We start from the raw sequence: 13,586 nt of genomic DNA, 5'->3' as shown, positions 1-13,586 counted from the left end.
GCGCTCGTGTAGATTTACGAGTCCCCGCCACAAAACCGATACTGTACATATAAACGAAATTAACAGTTTTAAATTAGTTTCTGTCTTTTTCTGCGTAATTTTCTGAACCGAATTCAGATTTTTCGGGAGAGATATGATCGCTAGCATCACTAGAATCAGTTTTTATCGAAAAAAACATCTTAATTACAAAAATCGCACAAACGAGGCAAAAGTCTGAAAAGCGACTTCATTGCACTTTGTAGGTAAAAAAAGCGGTTTTCAGATTTTCAGGTTCGAGTTTTTTGAATGTTGACTATGAATCAGAGACGAAAACAATGAAATTTCTTTTCATTAGCAGATGTTACAATGAATTCGAAACGGTCGATTTTTTTTGACAAAAAGTCACCTTCTTGCACTTGAAAAGCTTCTAGATCGCCCTGAAGCAACTTTCCGGTTGTTTCGGAAAGATCCCTAAAATTGAATCATTTTTCGGAATCTCGAATTTTTGGAAAATCTTACTTCTCTCAATATTTCCGATCCCGCCATTCCAATTAGCAGGAATATATAGAAGCTTATAGAAGAAATATTCATTTTACTGGTTATTTTGTGATGAGTTCTCCGTTCCTTTTATACTGTTCTCTATCACTTCCTCATTTTGAGAAAATAAACAATACCTAGATTGTTTGTTTTCAATTTGTTTTCAATTTGAACTGAGTTTACGCGGAAGTTTGTCAATAAATAGCAATAATAAGGATTTATTTAGGAAGAAAATTTGTTGCGAAGACTTCTTTGGAATGAAATCGGATTCCGAATCAGGGGAAGATCTTTGTTTTGTCGTTTGTTTCGAGTCTGCTCTGTATTTTCGAATCTTCGAGAATCGATTCTACGGATTGAACGAAGAAGCGAGGCTCTGGATCCAGACAGATTCGGAGGAGGAGTCACATCATCACGAGTTTTTACACTGTACGGTTTTCCAAGTCTAAAGGAAAATTTTTTCACATCATCTGAATTTTTAAACATAAATTGTATGACTTATTTGAAACAGTCAACCTTTTAAACTTTTTTTTTATTTTTCAAAATGTTGTTTTGGTTATCTCACCTAACACTGAAAGTAGTAGTGACTTCTGGCAGTGACCGAGTTGTTTCACTCCGAGATATTCCTCTGGAATTTTTCTCTCTTCGGTTCTTTTCTTTTCTCTGTAGAATTTCTATAATCAAATTAAAAGTATACCCTTCCAGACTCACCTCTCTCCCAATTTTGGAGTCAGCGATGACAACTAGGAGAATAAGAATGAGGAAAAATAAAGAGATAATTCTCATTTTGAATCTCAAATGTTGAGATCCTTAAAAATTGTCTCTTCTTTTATACACATGTTTTCACCTAAAAACGTGTTGTTTTTGAAAACAAACGGGTGTTAAGCTGTTTGTTAAGAGCTGTGATTAGGTAAGCAGTACAAATAAACAAAGTTGAGTTCGGGAAATGAAGATATTCAAATATTGGATTTTTGAGTTGGACAGTCATCGTCACATATGAACTTTTTTTGATAATTGAACAAATTGAAACAGAAAAAAATATCTGAAAAATTTTTAGACGAAAAACATCGTGTTTCTCCATTGAGCCTACCAAAACAACACCTCTTTATCTGAGCGTTTATTTGGATCACATTTCATAACAATGTTGCGATAACAGAACTGTAGAGAATACTGTTAAAAGATTGGTGATAAAGTGATTAAAATTTTATCAGCTGATAAATGTTTGATACCTTTTATAGGATCGAGATTATTGAGATCGAAGTTGACGATTTGGGTGCGCTTCTATTCGACGAAGTACGCCGTAATTTCAGAATCAGAATCTTGAGAGAAAATTTCAGCCAAAAAAAGTTGAATTTTAATCAAAAATTTTAGCTAAAAATTGATTAAACTCGACTCATAATGAGTGATTTTTCCATTTTGAAGTTGGTGGTTGGTTCTTTTTGGCTGAAAACCTGTAATTCCAGATTAAAAATGTATAGTTTTTGTGCATTTTTCAATTAAAAATAAAAGTTTTCAGCCGAATAAAGTTGAGTTGTTTCGAAAATTTCAGCTAAAAATTGTTTCAAACTGTCTCAAAACTATTGGTTTCAGCTAGAGAATTTATCATTTTTCGATTGAAAATATGTAACTTTTTCATTTGAAAATTTGTAATTTTAGGTTCAAAATCTATAAAAGATGCTGAAAAAATTCTGAAAGTAGTACGGTCAGATAAATAATACATTTTGAGCGTACTGAATTTTGAACTGAAGTTCATACCATTCGCTGTTTCATACACATTGTTAAACACTTTCCAAAACTTGATCTTATAATTTATTCTTCTCTATAAGGATGCATAATCTGACCCTAATTAATGTCAAGCAGACCGTGAAAATTTTATCATCATAATGGCAATTTCATGAAACTTAAAAAAACCCCAAAAAATCTTCATGAACAGTTTTATCACGGAGAAAAATAGAACAACTGAATTGTAGAAGAACACCGATCCCTTAAATAAAGTACTGACTGCGATTGTCTAACGTCTGAAAACCATAAACTTAATCCAACATTTTGAAGATACCATAACCTTTCTCTTCAACTTGAATCCTTCCTTCGATCCTCCACCTTTCTTTTTCTCACTTCCATGAATTTCCAACGCCAATTCTCTGCTCACTTTTGTATTCAATTCCGTTCCACTATCTTTACTGTCTTTCGATGCAGTGCTATCTTTTGATGTAGTACCTAGAAGAGCTGCTTTTGGCGATGGACCCAGTTTTCCAGTCGTCACATCATCATTCTCCTTTTTGACGGTATCCAATTTGATAGTATCCAATTTTTGTGTCGGTTGCATTTCTGCATCATCCCCATCTTCTGTTGATGACTTTGAAGGCGTTGTGGGCAAAGGATGGAGCTTTGGTTCTTCTTTGTGCTCTTTCGGTGATTTTTGTTCCTTGACGTCCTTATCTTTGTGCTCATGTTGATCCTTGTCCTTTGATCTGATCGGTTTCAGAATCTTGTCACAAATCTTCTCCACACATTCTGCAGCTTTATGTGCTGGACTACAGTAAGAAGTTGGCTCTTTCGGAAGAACTACGGGGACAAGTGGAGCTGGAGGTTGTGGAGCAACGTTGAGAGCCGGCGTAGAAGGAGTCGCCAGAATATGATCCACTTTTCCACGAGTTTGAATGAATTGCTCAATGTTCCAGGTGAGGAGTTCGACGCGCTGGAAAGAGAAATGGAATTCCATTTATTTTTTCAAAAATAAAACAAATTAAGCCCAAAACTTCGATCATTTTGATATTTGTCTGATCATTTGTGATATAGAAAAATGAAACTGTGAAAACTAGAAATAACATCTAGGCTAAAAATTGGTTATCTCTAATCATAATATTTCGATTTACGTTGTCTAGATTGACTTCAAAACTAACATCATCCAGATCTGAATCCTCCCAGTACCCATTGTCTTTTCCATAGTTCAGAAGAACCTGGACCAGTGTCATGTATTGAATATCGACTTGAATACTTCCGGCACGACTGTCTGTAAAACTAGACTGTGCAAGTTTGCTCTAACGCTAATTTCACTTCTCAACGCCTTGCAGGTCGCCAAAAGATCCAGCTCTTTTCCATCGGTCAAAATTTGAAGACATGCTTCGATGGCAACAAAAGTTCCGGTTCTTCCGATTCCAGCGGAACAGTGAACAGTGATTGGTCCAGGAGCCGTACGGATGATGTAGAGCATTCGGAGAAGACACATTGTTGATTGGGGAACGGAACGGTCGGGCCTAAAAAATATTGGGTTGATAGTCGGACTATTTGAACTGTTTTTGCTGTTTTTAGATGTGTACAAATAATAGTTAGAAAACAGAAAAATTATTCACTCGACATGAAATTTAAAGAAAAAACGCACCACGACTTGGTATGAAGATGCTTCAGGATATGTTCTTTCCCGTTATCCCCATTCTTCACTGACAACGTCCTTTTGACAATATGTGCATCACTGGCATCTTCCAAAGAACACAACACTGTCCATGGCCCATAGGTGCCTGCCTCTCCAACCTTCTCCGGAAAATAATGTGCACATTTTGCCTTTCCATCTTCCACAACTTCACAAAGCATCACAATATACGCAGTCTTCGTGTGAACAATCATTCTCCAAAAATCCGCTACGGTAGCCGCCGTCGGCCCTTGGGTCAAGATGAATGGAGTGTTCAACCCGTTGACATAGTTGGCGTGGATGTAGTCGTTATCGTATCCGTCATTCAGAATCACACGTGTCACATCGTTACAAATCACATCTTTGTATCGATTTTTCGTTGGATTCGAGTCGAAAATCTTGCGTTCCAGGGGTTGTCCGGGGTACGGTTTGACTTGTTTCAGGAACTCTACAGAATATTCTGGCGGACTTTTCTTGACAGCTTCCGTCGCAAACTTCAAGAACACTTTTTTCTTGATATCCGTGATTGGTTCGCCGTCTTTGAGCTGCAAATTGAGATGGAAGAGATCAAAAGTAGGTCAAAATTACTGTAATTGATTTAATGAAAGCCCACATTTTGAGCTCATTTATCTCGGTTTCTATGAGAGATAGCAAAAATTCGTCAACTGATAAAATATAGGTCATATTATGATAGAACATTAATCAGTTGAAAATTTTTGATATCTTTGACAGAAACCAAAATAAATTGGCCCAAAGTTGAAAATTAGAAGGTCTTTGTATTCTCGTGCATGCGGTATCAAAATTATGTCAAAACTTACCGTACTTTCTCTAGTAGAAGCCAACATTATTTGCGCACTATGCGCTCAATTTCTCGGTTCCTATGAGAGATATCAAAAATTCGTCAACTGATAAATTATTGGTGATATTATGATAAATAACTTATCAACAAATTGATTCATTAGTTGGAAAGCTTTGGGATATCTCCCAAACTAAGAAATTGGCTTCATTCATTTGTCACGGTCAGAAAATTTCAAGTCAAAATCAATTATATACTATCGAAGGAGAGGCGCGTATTGTCCGGAGTCCCACAGGGCTCTGTTCTTGGGCCTACCCTCTTCTTGTTATATATTAATTGTATTGGTGACAAATTTCGAAGTGACTATCTACTGTTTGCAGATGACTTGAAAATTTATGATACGAATGACAGATTGATTGATGCAGATTTAATTGAATTGGAGAATTGGTGCTCGAAGTGGAAAATGAAAGCGGCTCCTAAAAAGTGCGAATACATCAAATTCAATTCAACAAAAAAATATGCCAACTCCAATGTTATGAATCCCAAATTAAATCAAGCTTTGATTCCCCCTGTGGAAAATGTCCGTGATCTTGGGATCTACTTTTCCAGTAACCTGAGTTTCCATTATCATTATTCGTTGATTATTCGGAAATCACATCAGAGGATCAACATGTTCTTTTCCATTCTAAAAAACGCATCGTGGAGTGTTTTTTTTGAAATGCTATACAATTTACATACGCCCTTTACTCGAATATGGAACGATAGTCACTTCTCCAATCCTAAAGGATCATATTATAAAATTGGAATCGGTGCAAAAGTCATTTGTTTTCAGAATTTTCAAAAAATTCAGGATGGCATACACTTCATACTTTGAAGCACTGGAAGAATGTCAGCTAAGTTCCTTGGAGTATCGCAGGCTCTATAATGATTTGGTCTACACGTATAAAATGATTGTTTCCAAAGAAATTATCATGGAGGTTCCAATTTTCGAAATATTTAATCATGCTGGATCATTGCGTCGTCACAAATACTATCTCAAATCACTTATCAAAAACTCAACAAAAATATCTTCTCAATTTCTCTCTAATAGAGTAATCAGATGTTGGAACTCTTTACCCGCCGAAGTGTTTCCGGTAAAGCCCTCGTCAGCGGCTTTCAAAAATCGACTATTTTCCTGTGATCTAAAACATTTTCTTGTCTTGAATTCAACTAATTACTAACTCGGTTTTTCCTTCATCTCCCATTTAATACAAATGTATCTCCCTGTTATATCTCCTAGTTTCATAGACATTTCACGTGTTAGCGGTTTTCTCCCCTTCGTTGAAATAAATAAATTAAGTTGACAACTTTTTGATATCTTTTGAAGGAACCGAGATAAATTGAATGAAGGTTCAAAGTTAGTTCGTTCTATTAGAGTATTTACAATTACTTAAATTTTGATCAACATTTAGTTTTTTAAAAATCCTACCGGAATGGTCGCATGCGCCTTGTCGATGTTGAAATGCACTTTCTTATCGGGATTCCATACAATCTGATGACGACTTCTTTTTCGTTCCGTCCCTTTTTTCTTTTTCCGTTTCAGTGTGCTTCCATTGTCTTGTTTGTCAGGATGGAGTACTGGAAGAATGCGTTCATATTGATATTTCAATTTAAAAAATTTTCTTTTGTCGCTGTTTCAAGACTTCGAAATAAGAATGACTTAAATGAAATAATCATTAAGAATATTATGCTAATTACTATACAAAACTACCAGCTTAAAATAATCATCAGGATAATGCTACTAAAATGTAGAACCCTCGAAGTTAACGCGACCAAAAACTTAGACCTTTCAAAAACCAATCCCAATTCTTCCCAACTCTTAACAAACTCACAAAATCCAATTTTCCTCAACACGCCACCGGTTCTCTTCGTTGTCTTCTTATCATTGTTCACTTTTTCCTCTGATGGCTTCTTGGACAACTTCCGAGACGTTCCATCGTCCTGTGTATTGTTATTGCCACGTGTCACTCCTCGTCTTCGGTGCATTTTTCAAACGATTGATTGATTCGTTTTTTCAAGATTCGAATCCTTTGAATCGGTCGGATCCTTGTTCCTTTTGGAGGATCACCGATTGCGGGAAATTGTATAAATAACCGTGATTGATTGAGTTGATTGATTGATAATTGGTTGGAAAGAAGAGGGATATAGAATTTGACGTTGTTGCAGTTTTAACGTAACCAACAGGCACCAAAATGTATGTCGAGAAGAATAGCAAACACTTTTTATAGCAAAATTTGCATATCATTTCAGGCGTGGGTGGAAAACAGGTCATAAAAATATGAAAAAAAAACCAGGCGGTCAGAGAAAAAAAAATCAAAGATATAGATTTAAAACAATATAACAAGTTTATAAGAGGGGAAGGACTCTGTACATTGAAAAACTTAATATCCTAACAAACAAATAAATTAATTGAAACCGTTAAATTAGCTTATTCCAACTATCTCTTTAGCTTATTCCAACTATCTCTATAGTGAACGATCCTCTCCACAGAACGACCAGTTCTGAATCCTTTTCCAGATTTGTAAGAATCGTCACGATTCTTTAAGCCATGAAGTGGACCAATGAACCCTCTGAAAGTTCGTTTTTCAGAATTTTCAGGATATTTGTTGGCTCTATAATCTATAGAACCGAATAGAATTTTCATATTCTGAATGTTTTAAATTGTCAACTTCAGAGTTCTGAAAAGTAGCCAAATTTGTCAAATTTATTGTAAATTTCAGAATTCACAAAAATTGAGAACACCAATTTTTGTAATTGACATCTTTTTTATCAATTCGTCAACAAAAATTTGCTGGAAATTCTTCATATGACAATATTTTGAAACCGCTTATCTTGCATTCATTGGTTATTACAAAAAAGTTTTCGATTACAAATATGAATTTCTAATCTTGTTGAGTATATACTCTGAAATTTTCAGACAAATTAACAACTTTGTAGTGCTTCTCAGGAGCCTTGAAACTTACCGTAAACACTCTAATAGAATGGCCCTCGTAACTTTTATTTTCAAACCGATTTATTAGGTTGGCGGGAAAGTCTTTGTCACTCTGTTTGTTTAATCACTGTTCTCGTATATGGAGGCTGTGTATGATATCGACTCTAGTGAATAACAAGGTGATAAGAACCTTCCATATAAACAAGTCCCCATTTCCTTCCCTGCTCCTCATCTGTAATTGAAACGATATGTTTGTTCCCACTGCTATTCACATCAGACATGTTTTGATTTACCTCTTCCTATCACACCACGATGAAGGATTCGGAAACTTTCTTGAAGAATGTGTACAACACACATGCCCCTCACTACAATACTATTCGCAATTGGTTCCATCGTTTCGAAAAAGATGACTTCTCGCTCGATGAAAAGGATCGCTCTGGGAGACCCCGTGAGTTGGATTTGGACAAGCTGAAGCACGCATTGCAATCGGATCCATTTCAATCTAGCCGTGAACTAGCTGTCACATTCGGAGTTCACCATAGCACAGTCCTTGAAGGTTTGAAGTCTCTTGGAATGAGAAAACTTTTTGGTCGATTCATACCTCATCACCTGACTCAAGCCAACCTTGACCGCCGAGTCGACGATTCGATTACTCTTCTCACTCTCCACGCGGGCGATCGATGGCTGGACCGGCTAATAACCGGAGATGAGAAGTGGGTCTTCTACGATAATCACCACAGGAAATCCCAGTGGGTTGGAGAAGGAGAGAGCCCACAGGATGTCCCAAAACCCGACCTTCATCCGAAAAAAGTTATGCTCTCTGTGTGGTGGGGAGTGGACGGCCCCATCTACTGGGAACTTCTGCCCGAGGGCAAAACAATAACTGGAGACCTCTACACTACTCAACTACGAAACCTCAAGAAAGCAGTCGACCGTTCGGCCCTGAAAGACAAGAAAGTGTACTATCAACATGATAACGCTCGCCCACATGTTTCGAAACAAGTGAAGCAGGAGCTGATGGGATATGGATGGAATGTTCTCCCTCACCCCCCGTATTCTCCTGATCTTGCTCCTTCCGACTATTGGTTATTTGGCGATATGACACGTGCCTTCGAAGGAAGAAGCTTCAATTCCCGTGGAGCGGTCGAAGCGGCACTCAAACAATACTTTGCCTCACGCCCGGCTGGATTCTACCGCAATGGAATCCATAAATTGAGGGAACGTTGGAGACATGTTGTTGATAATGATGGACAATATAATTAATTATTCGGTTATTTTTTCTTTGAGAAATAAACTATTGAAAAAGTGACAAAGACTTTCCCGCCAACCTAATATCTCGCTTCTTGTGAAGAATATCAATAAGTAGTCACCTGATAAAACATTTTTGATATTGTAATAAACATTTTATCAGTTGACCATTTTTTGATAACTGTCACAGGTAAGGATATATAGGAGCGCAAAGTTGACGATTTTGGAGACATTGTATTAGTGTTAACGGTGATCTGGCTTGGTACTGTACCTTATCATTTTGGGAAGCTAAAAAACTTTTCAAAGTTCCAAAACCCTTACCTCGGTGCCTGCGTAGTACTTCTGTGTCCCTCCCGGAACATTTCAAAATAATACCAAAGATTCCGACCCGACTGAAAAAATCAAATTTTTTGACTTTATCCTGATTATTCTCACCGGATACTGAGCACTGTATGCCCCAATAGAGAATGTTAAAACTAGATACAACGAAATGGATTTCATTTTGAACAGTTATAAAAAGTCTAGTCTGATGTCTACATTTATACTCCCGATTTGTCTCCTACGCTTTTTCTGTGATACACTGATATCAGTTTATTTGTTTTCCTCCACTGTCTTGTCCGAAAGTTGGAAAGATTACTTTTGTGTGGGCAACAAAAAATGTAATCTTTGTGTAAATTGATTTTTTTGGAGGAGAGCATTTTTTAGATTTTTATGATCAATTTGACAATTGCCCTGTTTCACAAAATCCTGAAAGTGATGATTTAAATTTGTTAGGAGTCTATCTTGCTCCGTCTCTCTTGCAAAATTTCAAAAAGAAAATGTCAGAAATTTTCATTGCCAAACTTTTCTTAAAAACAGGTTCATTAATAAAAACAGCCGATTTGAATTATGTGAATTTCAAAAAATTATCTTCTGAATCCACCTCCATCTCCATACCTAAATGAAGAAGATCCATCGGAACTAAACGCATCAAATGAGAGATTTCTGAAAAAAAAACCTTATTGGAATTCTCCATTTTCAATTACCTGGAAGGTTGTGTAGTGCGAGTGTTACCGTGAGCAATGTTCAAAATTCTCCACCAGCGGGGAGACCACCTCTGAAATTTTCGATTTTCGAAAAAGAGCTAGGATTATCTCACCTTCATTCTAATTTCAGATTTTGCCAAAGACACAGATATTAGGAGGGAAAACAGGAAGAAAATAGAAATTAGTTTCATTTTAAAACAATGGAGTTTTATAGGAAACTTTAGGTATTTTTACTCGTTCGTACATTGGGAAGATAGTCAACAGTAAAGTTTGGTGCCAGATTGGTTTTAGAGAGGAGATTAAAGGAGGCGTTTGACTTTAGGACAAGTTTTGATTAAGACAAAACTTTGGGGGCACTCCCACATAGTTTTTTTTTTTTCAATTCAAACTACATTAAACGAGGATAGACATCGAAACGTTTGGGGAATTTCTGGACGTTATTCTGCTCTGCGACCGCGTAGCTCCGTCGGTAGCGACCCAATTAATCGTATGTTGGCCAGCAAGAAACGAAAAAAATGGCTTTATATGGATGACTGTAACCACATACTGAATTTTTTGGTCTTCTATACTTATTCAATACCAAAAAAAAAATAATTTTTTTAACTGACGGAAGACCTCACTATCAGTCGGATTGTTTTGAGATGTGCGTAGATGTGCTCATATATGTAATCACCTTGTAAATCGAAGAAGACCATAACTAGTTTGTCAAAAACTAATCAATTGTTACAACGATACTAGATATAAAGAAACGTATTGCATTTTGAATAGTTATAAAATGTCTAGTCTGATGTCTATATTTAGACTCCCGATTGGTATCCTACGCTTATCTGTGATACCTGATATCAGTTTATTTGTTTTTCTCTGTCTTTTCCGAAAGTTGGAAAGATTACTTTTGTGTGGGCAACAAAAATGTAATATTTGTGTAAATTGAGTATTTTTCAGGGAAAACATTTTTTAGATTTTTGACCAATTGGACAATTTCCCTGTTTCACAAAACTCATAAAAGTGATGATTTAATTTTATCGAGATTAATAATAAGTATTCAAAATACACATCGAGCTCCATATCACTTTTTTGGAAAATTTCAAAAAAGTCTTTTTTTTTAAGTGTGAAACATTTAATTAAAAAACCGAAATTTATTGAAAAGAACAGCCGACTTGATTTAAAGGAATCTTTAAAAAATTATCCTCTGAATCCACCTGCATCTCCAGACCTGAATGACGAAGATCCATCGGAACTAAACGCACCGAATGACAGATTTCTAAAAAAACCTTATCGAAATTCTCGATTTTCAATTACCTGGATGGTTGTGTAGTGCGAGTGTTGCCGTGAGCCATGTTGACAATTCTCCTCCAGAGAGGCCTCAATCTCTTGAATTCGCTATTTAAAAAGGAGCTACTCTTCTCATTTGATATCACCTTCATTCTAATTTGAGGTTGTGCCAAAGCCACAGAAATCAGGAGAGAAATTAGGAATAAAATAGAAATCAGTTTCATTTTGAAAAAAGTGGAGCTCTATAGGAAACTTTGGTTATTTATACTGGTGCTAGGTACATCGGAAAAAATAGTCAACAGTAAAGTTTGGTGCCAGATTGGTTTTTGAGAGGAGGTTAAAGGTGGCGTCCGACTTTAGGACAAGTTGTGCTTAAGAGAATAGGTGGGCACTCCCACAAAGTATTCCAATTCAAAACACAGAAAATGAGGAAGGACATCAAAATGTTTGGGGATTTTCTTGGGCATCATCCTGCTCTGTGCCAGCGTAGCTCAGAGCGTAGATTTTGATTACTTTTCGGACTCTGAACCTGGGCTGTCATGTATCGGAACTTAGATAACGTTGGAGAGTGTCCAACATACCTAGATTGACAACTTCGCATTCACAGAATATTTTGAAAAAAACTAGGACCTTTCAAAAAATTCTGTGAATCAAATTTTTGAAGCTGGGTGTTTTACACACTCAAAACTTTTAAGAATAATCAGAACCTTGACAGTCTAATAGCTCCTGAAAATGGTCAAAATCAACTGAAAAGCAGGTTTTTGTATATCTTATTGGTCGGTACTGTATGTCTCTTCCATTAGGAATCATGAGTTTTTGAAAAACGAACGTTCCCTTAATTTCACCACGACAAAGTCTTAGCATTCAAATTTACAATCCATAATTAGATATTTTTGTGCGTCAGCAAATCAACGTTCAACGAATTTCATGACGAGTTAGTCAACCGAATACTAACCAACTAATGTATTTAAAAAAATGTACTTGAAACCGTTAAAAAGTATTTTGCTTCAAATTGTTTACTTTCAATGCGTAACAATCAGTAAACGTTATTCATAGACAACATCTACAAATTATTTTTTTACGAATTTTCATACAAATCCATTACTTGAAACTGTGATTTTTCTCATCTTTCGATTTCTGATCCATTTCTTTTTTCTTCTCTTCAGAAACTTTCACATCATTGAAAACTCCTCCATTCTTCACCGGCTTTCCAGGTCGATTGAATTTCTAAATTCATTCCTTTTTTGTTGAGAAAGCAAATCTAGATTCTCACTCTTTTCCCAATCACTCCAGTATCCTTGTCGTACATTCCAGAAGAAAATGAGCAGAAAAATAGAAGAATTGTAAGGAAAATAAGTAAAAGTTTCATTTCACAATATGAGACTCTGCTATCACTCAATAAGTATAAATATCAGTTGTTTGCTTAAAAGTGAGTATTATGTCAAGTGACCATAAGAACACTAGAATGTGATGGAAAATATTGCTGTTTCGAAATATTTATCGAAACTTCAAAAAAAAATTTTGGAATCATTCATCCTCTGATTCCCGTACTGCAACACCATTCATCTCCACCATTCGACACTGAAAAACACAAAATAGTGACAGAAAACTTTAAAACCTTACCCGAATCCATGTCCTCCTCTTCTTCCACCTCCTCCACTTTCGCGAGGTGGTGGTTTTTTTCCTACGCCTTTGCGAGGTGCTGGTCTCTTTGCTCCTTTGGCCAAAGCTACATCTGATAAAACGAGAGTCAGAAAAAATAAGAATAAAAGGTTTAGCCTCATTGTTAGGAAGTTTTAAATGGATCCACGATAATCCTTTTATAAGTTTCCTGAACTTCCTTGTTTATCACTTATCACGAAATCGTTGTTTTTTGTTTAGGTATTTACTGACTGTGGTTCGGTAAACATATCTTGTAAGCATACCAAGATGAAAAGTTCAAAAAAAGAGGTAAATTTCAAATCTTCTAGTTGTTAAAAACGCTTCATTCTGTTTCATTTCTGTTTCATTTTCGTTTCATTCTGTTTCATGTTTCAAATCGAAAGCAATTTCAAAAATAATCATCGAAAGCAATTTCAGAAATACCGTAAAACCTCTAATAGAACGACACCCGGATCATCTACTTTGAGCCTATCATGAATTTTGAATTGGAAATTTTATGAATTGGAAATTTTGACTATGTTCTGATTTTCCGAACAATCTTGCTCTAATTGAAATGGTTCTGTATCAGGCAATGCATTTGATAAAATTATTTCATTTGCAGCAGTTGAAGACATAACATTTCTGTGAAGCATTTAATAAAAGCTTCTCAGACACAGTTATGTTTGAGCCAATTTTTCTCTATAGCTCATA

The 13,586-nt window shown here is 36.0% G+C and overlaps 5 protein-coding genes across 5 annotated transcripts; all 5 read right to left on the bottom strand.

Moving 5' to 3' along the window:
* Nucleotides 1-738: 738 nt before the first annotated feature.
* On the bottom strand, nucleotides 739-1,299 carry CBG26423 (the record flags this gene model as incomplete). Its single annotated transcript, XM_045235280.1, has 3 exons — nucleotides 739-958; nucleotides 1,079-1,176; nucleotides 1,225-1,299. The coding sequence occupies 3 exons, from the start codon at nucleotides 1,297-1,299 to the stop codon at nucleotides 739-741; spliced, it is 393 nt and encodes a 130-aa protein (XP_045100294.1).
* A 1,225-nt stretch (nucleotides 1,300-2,524) lies between these two features.
* On the bottom strand, nucleotides 2,525-6,743 carry CBG20059 (the record flags this gene model as incomplete). The annotated part of the gene is made up of 6 exons (XM_002633919.2): nucleotides 2,525-3,211; nucleotides 3,417-3,526; nucleotides 3,571-3,770; nucleotides 3,896-4,467; nucleotides 6,187-6,335; nucleotides 6,590-6,743. 6 exons carry the CDS (start codon nucleotides 6,741-6,743, stop codon nucleotides 2,525-2,527), a joined length of 1,872 nt encoding a protein of 623 aa, XP_002633965.2.
* Nucleotides 6,744-9,842: 3,099 nt separating this feature from the next.
* CBG20061 lies at nucleotides 9,843-10,153 on the bottom strand (the record flags this gene model as incomplete). Its single annotated transcript, XM_002633920.1, has 3 exons — nucleotides 9,843-9,921; nucleotides 9,963-10,033; nucleotides 10,076-10,153. 3 exons carry the CDS (start codon nucleotides 10,151-10,153, stop codon nucleotides 9,843-9,845), a joined length of 228 nt encoding a protein of 75 aa, XP_002633966.1.
* A 991-nt stretch (nucleotides 10,154-11,144) lies between these two features.
* On the bottom strand, nucleotides 11,145-11,458 carry CBG20062 (the record flags this gene model as incomplete). The annotated part of the gene is made up of 2 exons (XM_002633921.1): nucleotides 11,145-11,223; nucleotides 11,262-11,458. 2 exons carry the CDS (start codon nucleotides 11,456-11,458, stop codon nucleotides 11,145-11,147), a joined length of 276 nt encoding a protein of 91 aa, XP_002633967.1.
* An 877-nt stretch (nucleotides 11,459-12,335) lies between these two features.
* CBG26424 lies at nucleotides 12,336-13,018 on the bottom strand (the record flags this gene model as incomplete). Its single annotated transcript, XM_045235279.1, has 3 exons — nucleotides 12,336-12,461; nucleotides 12,508-12,628; nucleotides 12,858-13,018. 3 exons carry the CDS (start codon nucleotides 13,016-13,018, stop codon nucleotides 12,336-12,338), a joined length of 408 nt encoding a protein of 135 aa, XP_045100295.1.
* Between the last annotated feature and the right edge of the window lie 568 nt (nucleotides 13,019-13,586).

The sequence above is a fragment of the Caenorhabditis briggsae genome (genome assembly GCF_000004555.2).
Source record: "Caenorhabditis briggsae complete genome, chrIV, whole genome shotgun sequence".
NCBI classification, from domain to species: Eukaryota; Metazoa; Nematoda; class Chromadorea; order Rhabditida; family Rhabditidae; genus Caenorhabditis; species Caenorhabditis briggsae.
This window is presented reverse-complemented; position numbering and strand designations above follow the sequence as displayed.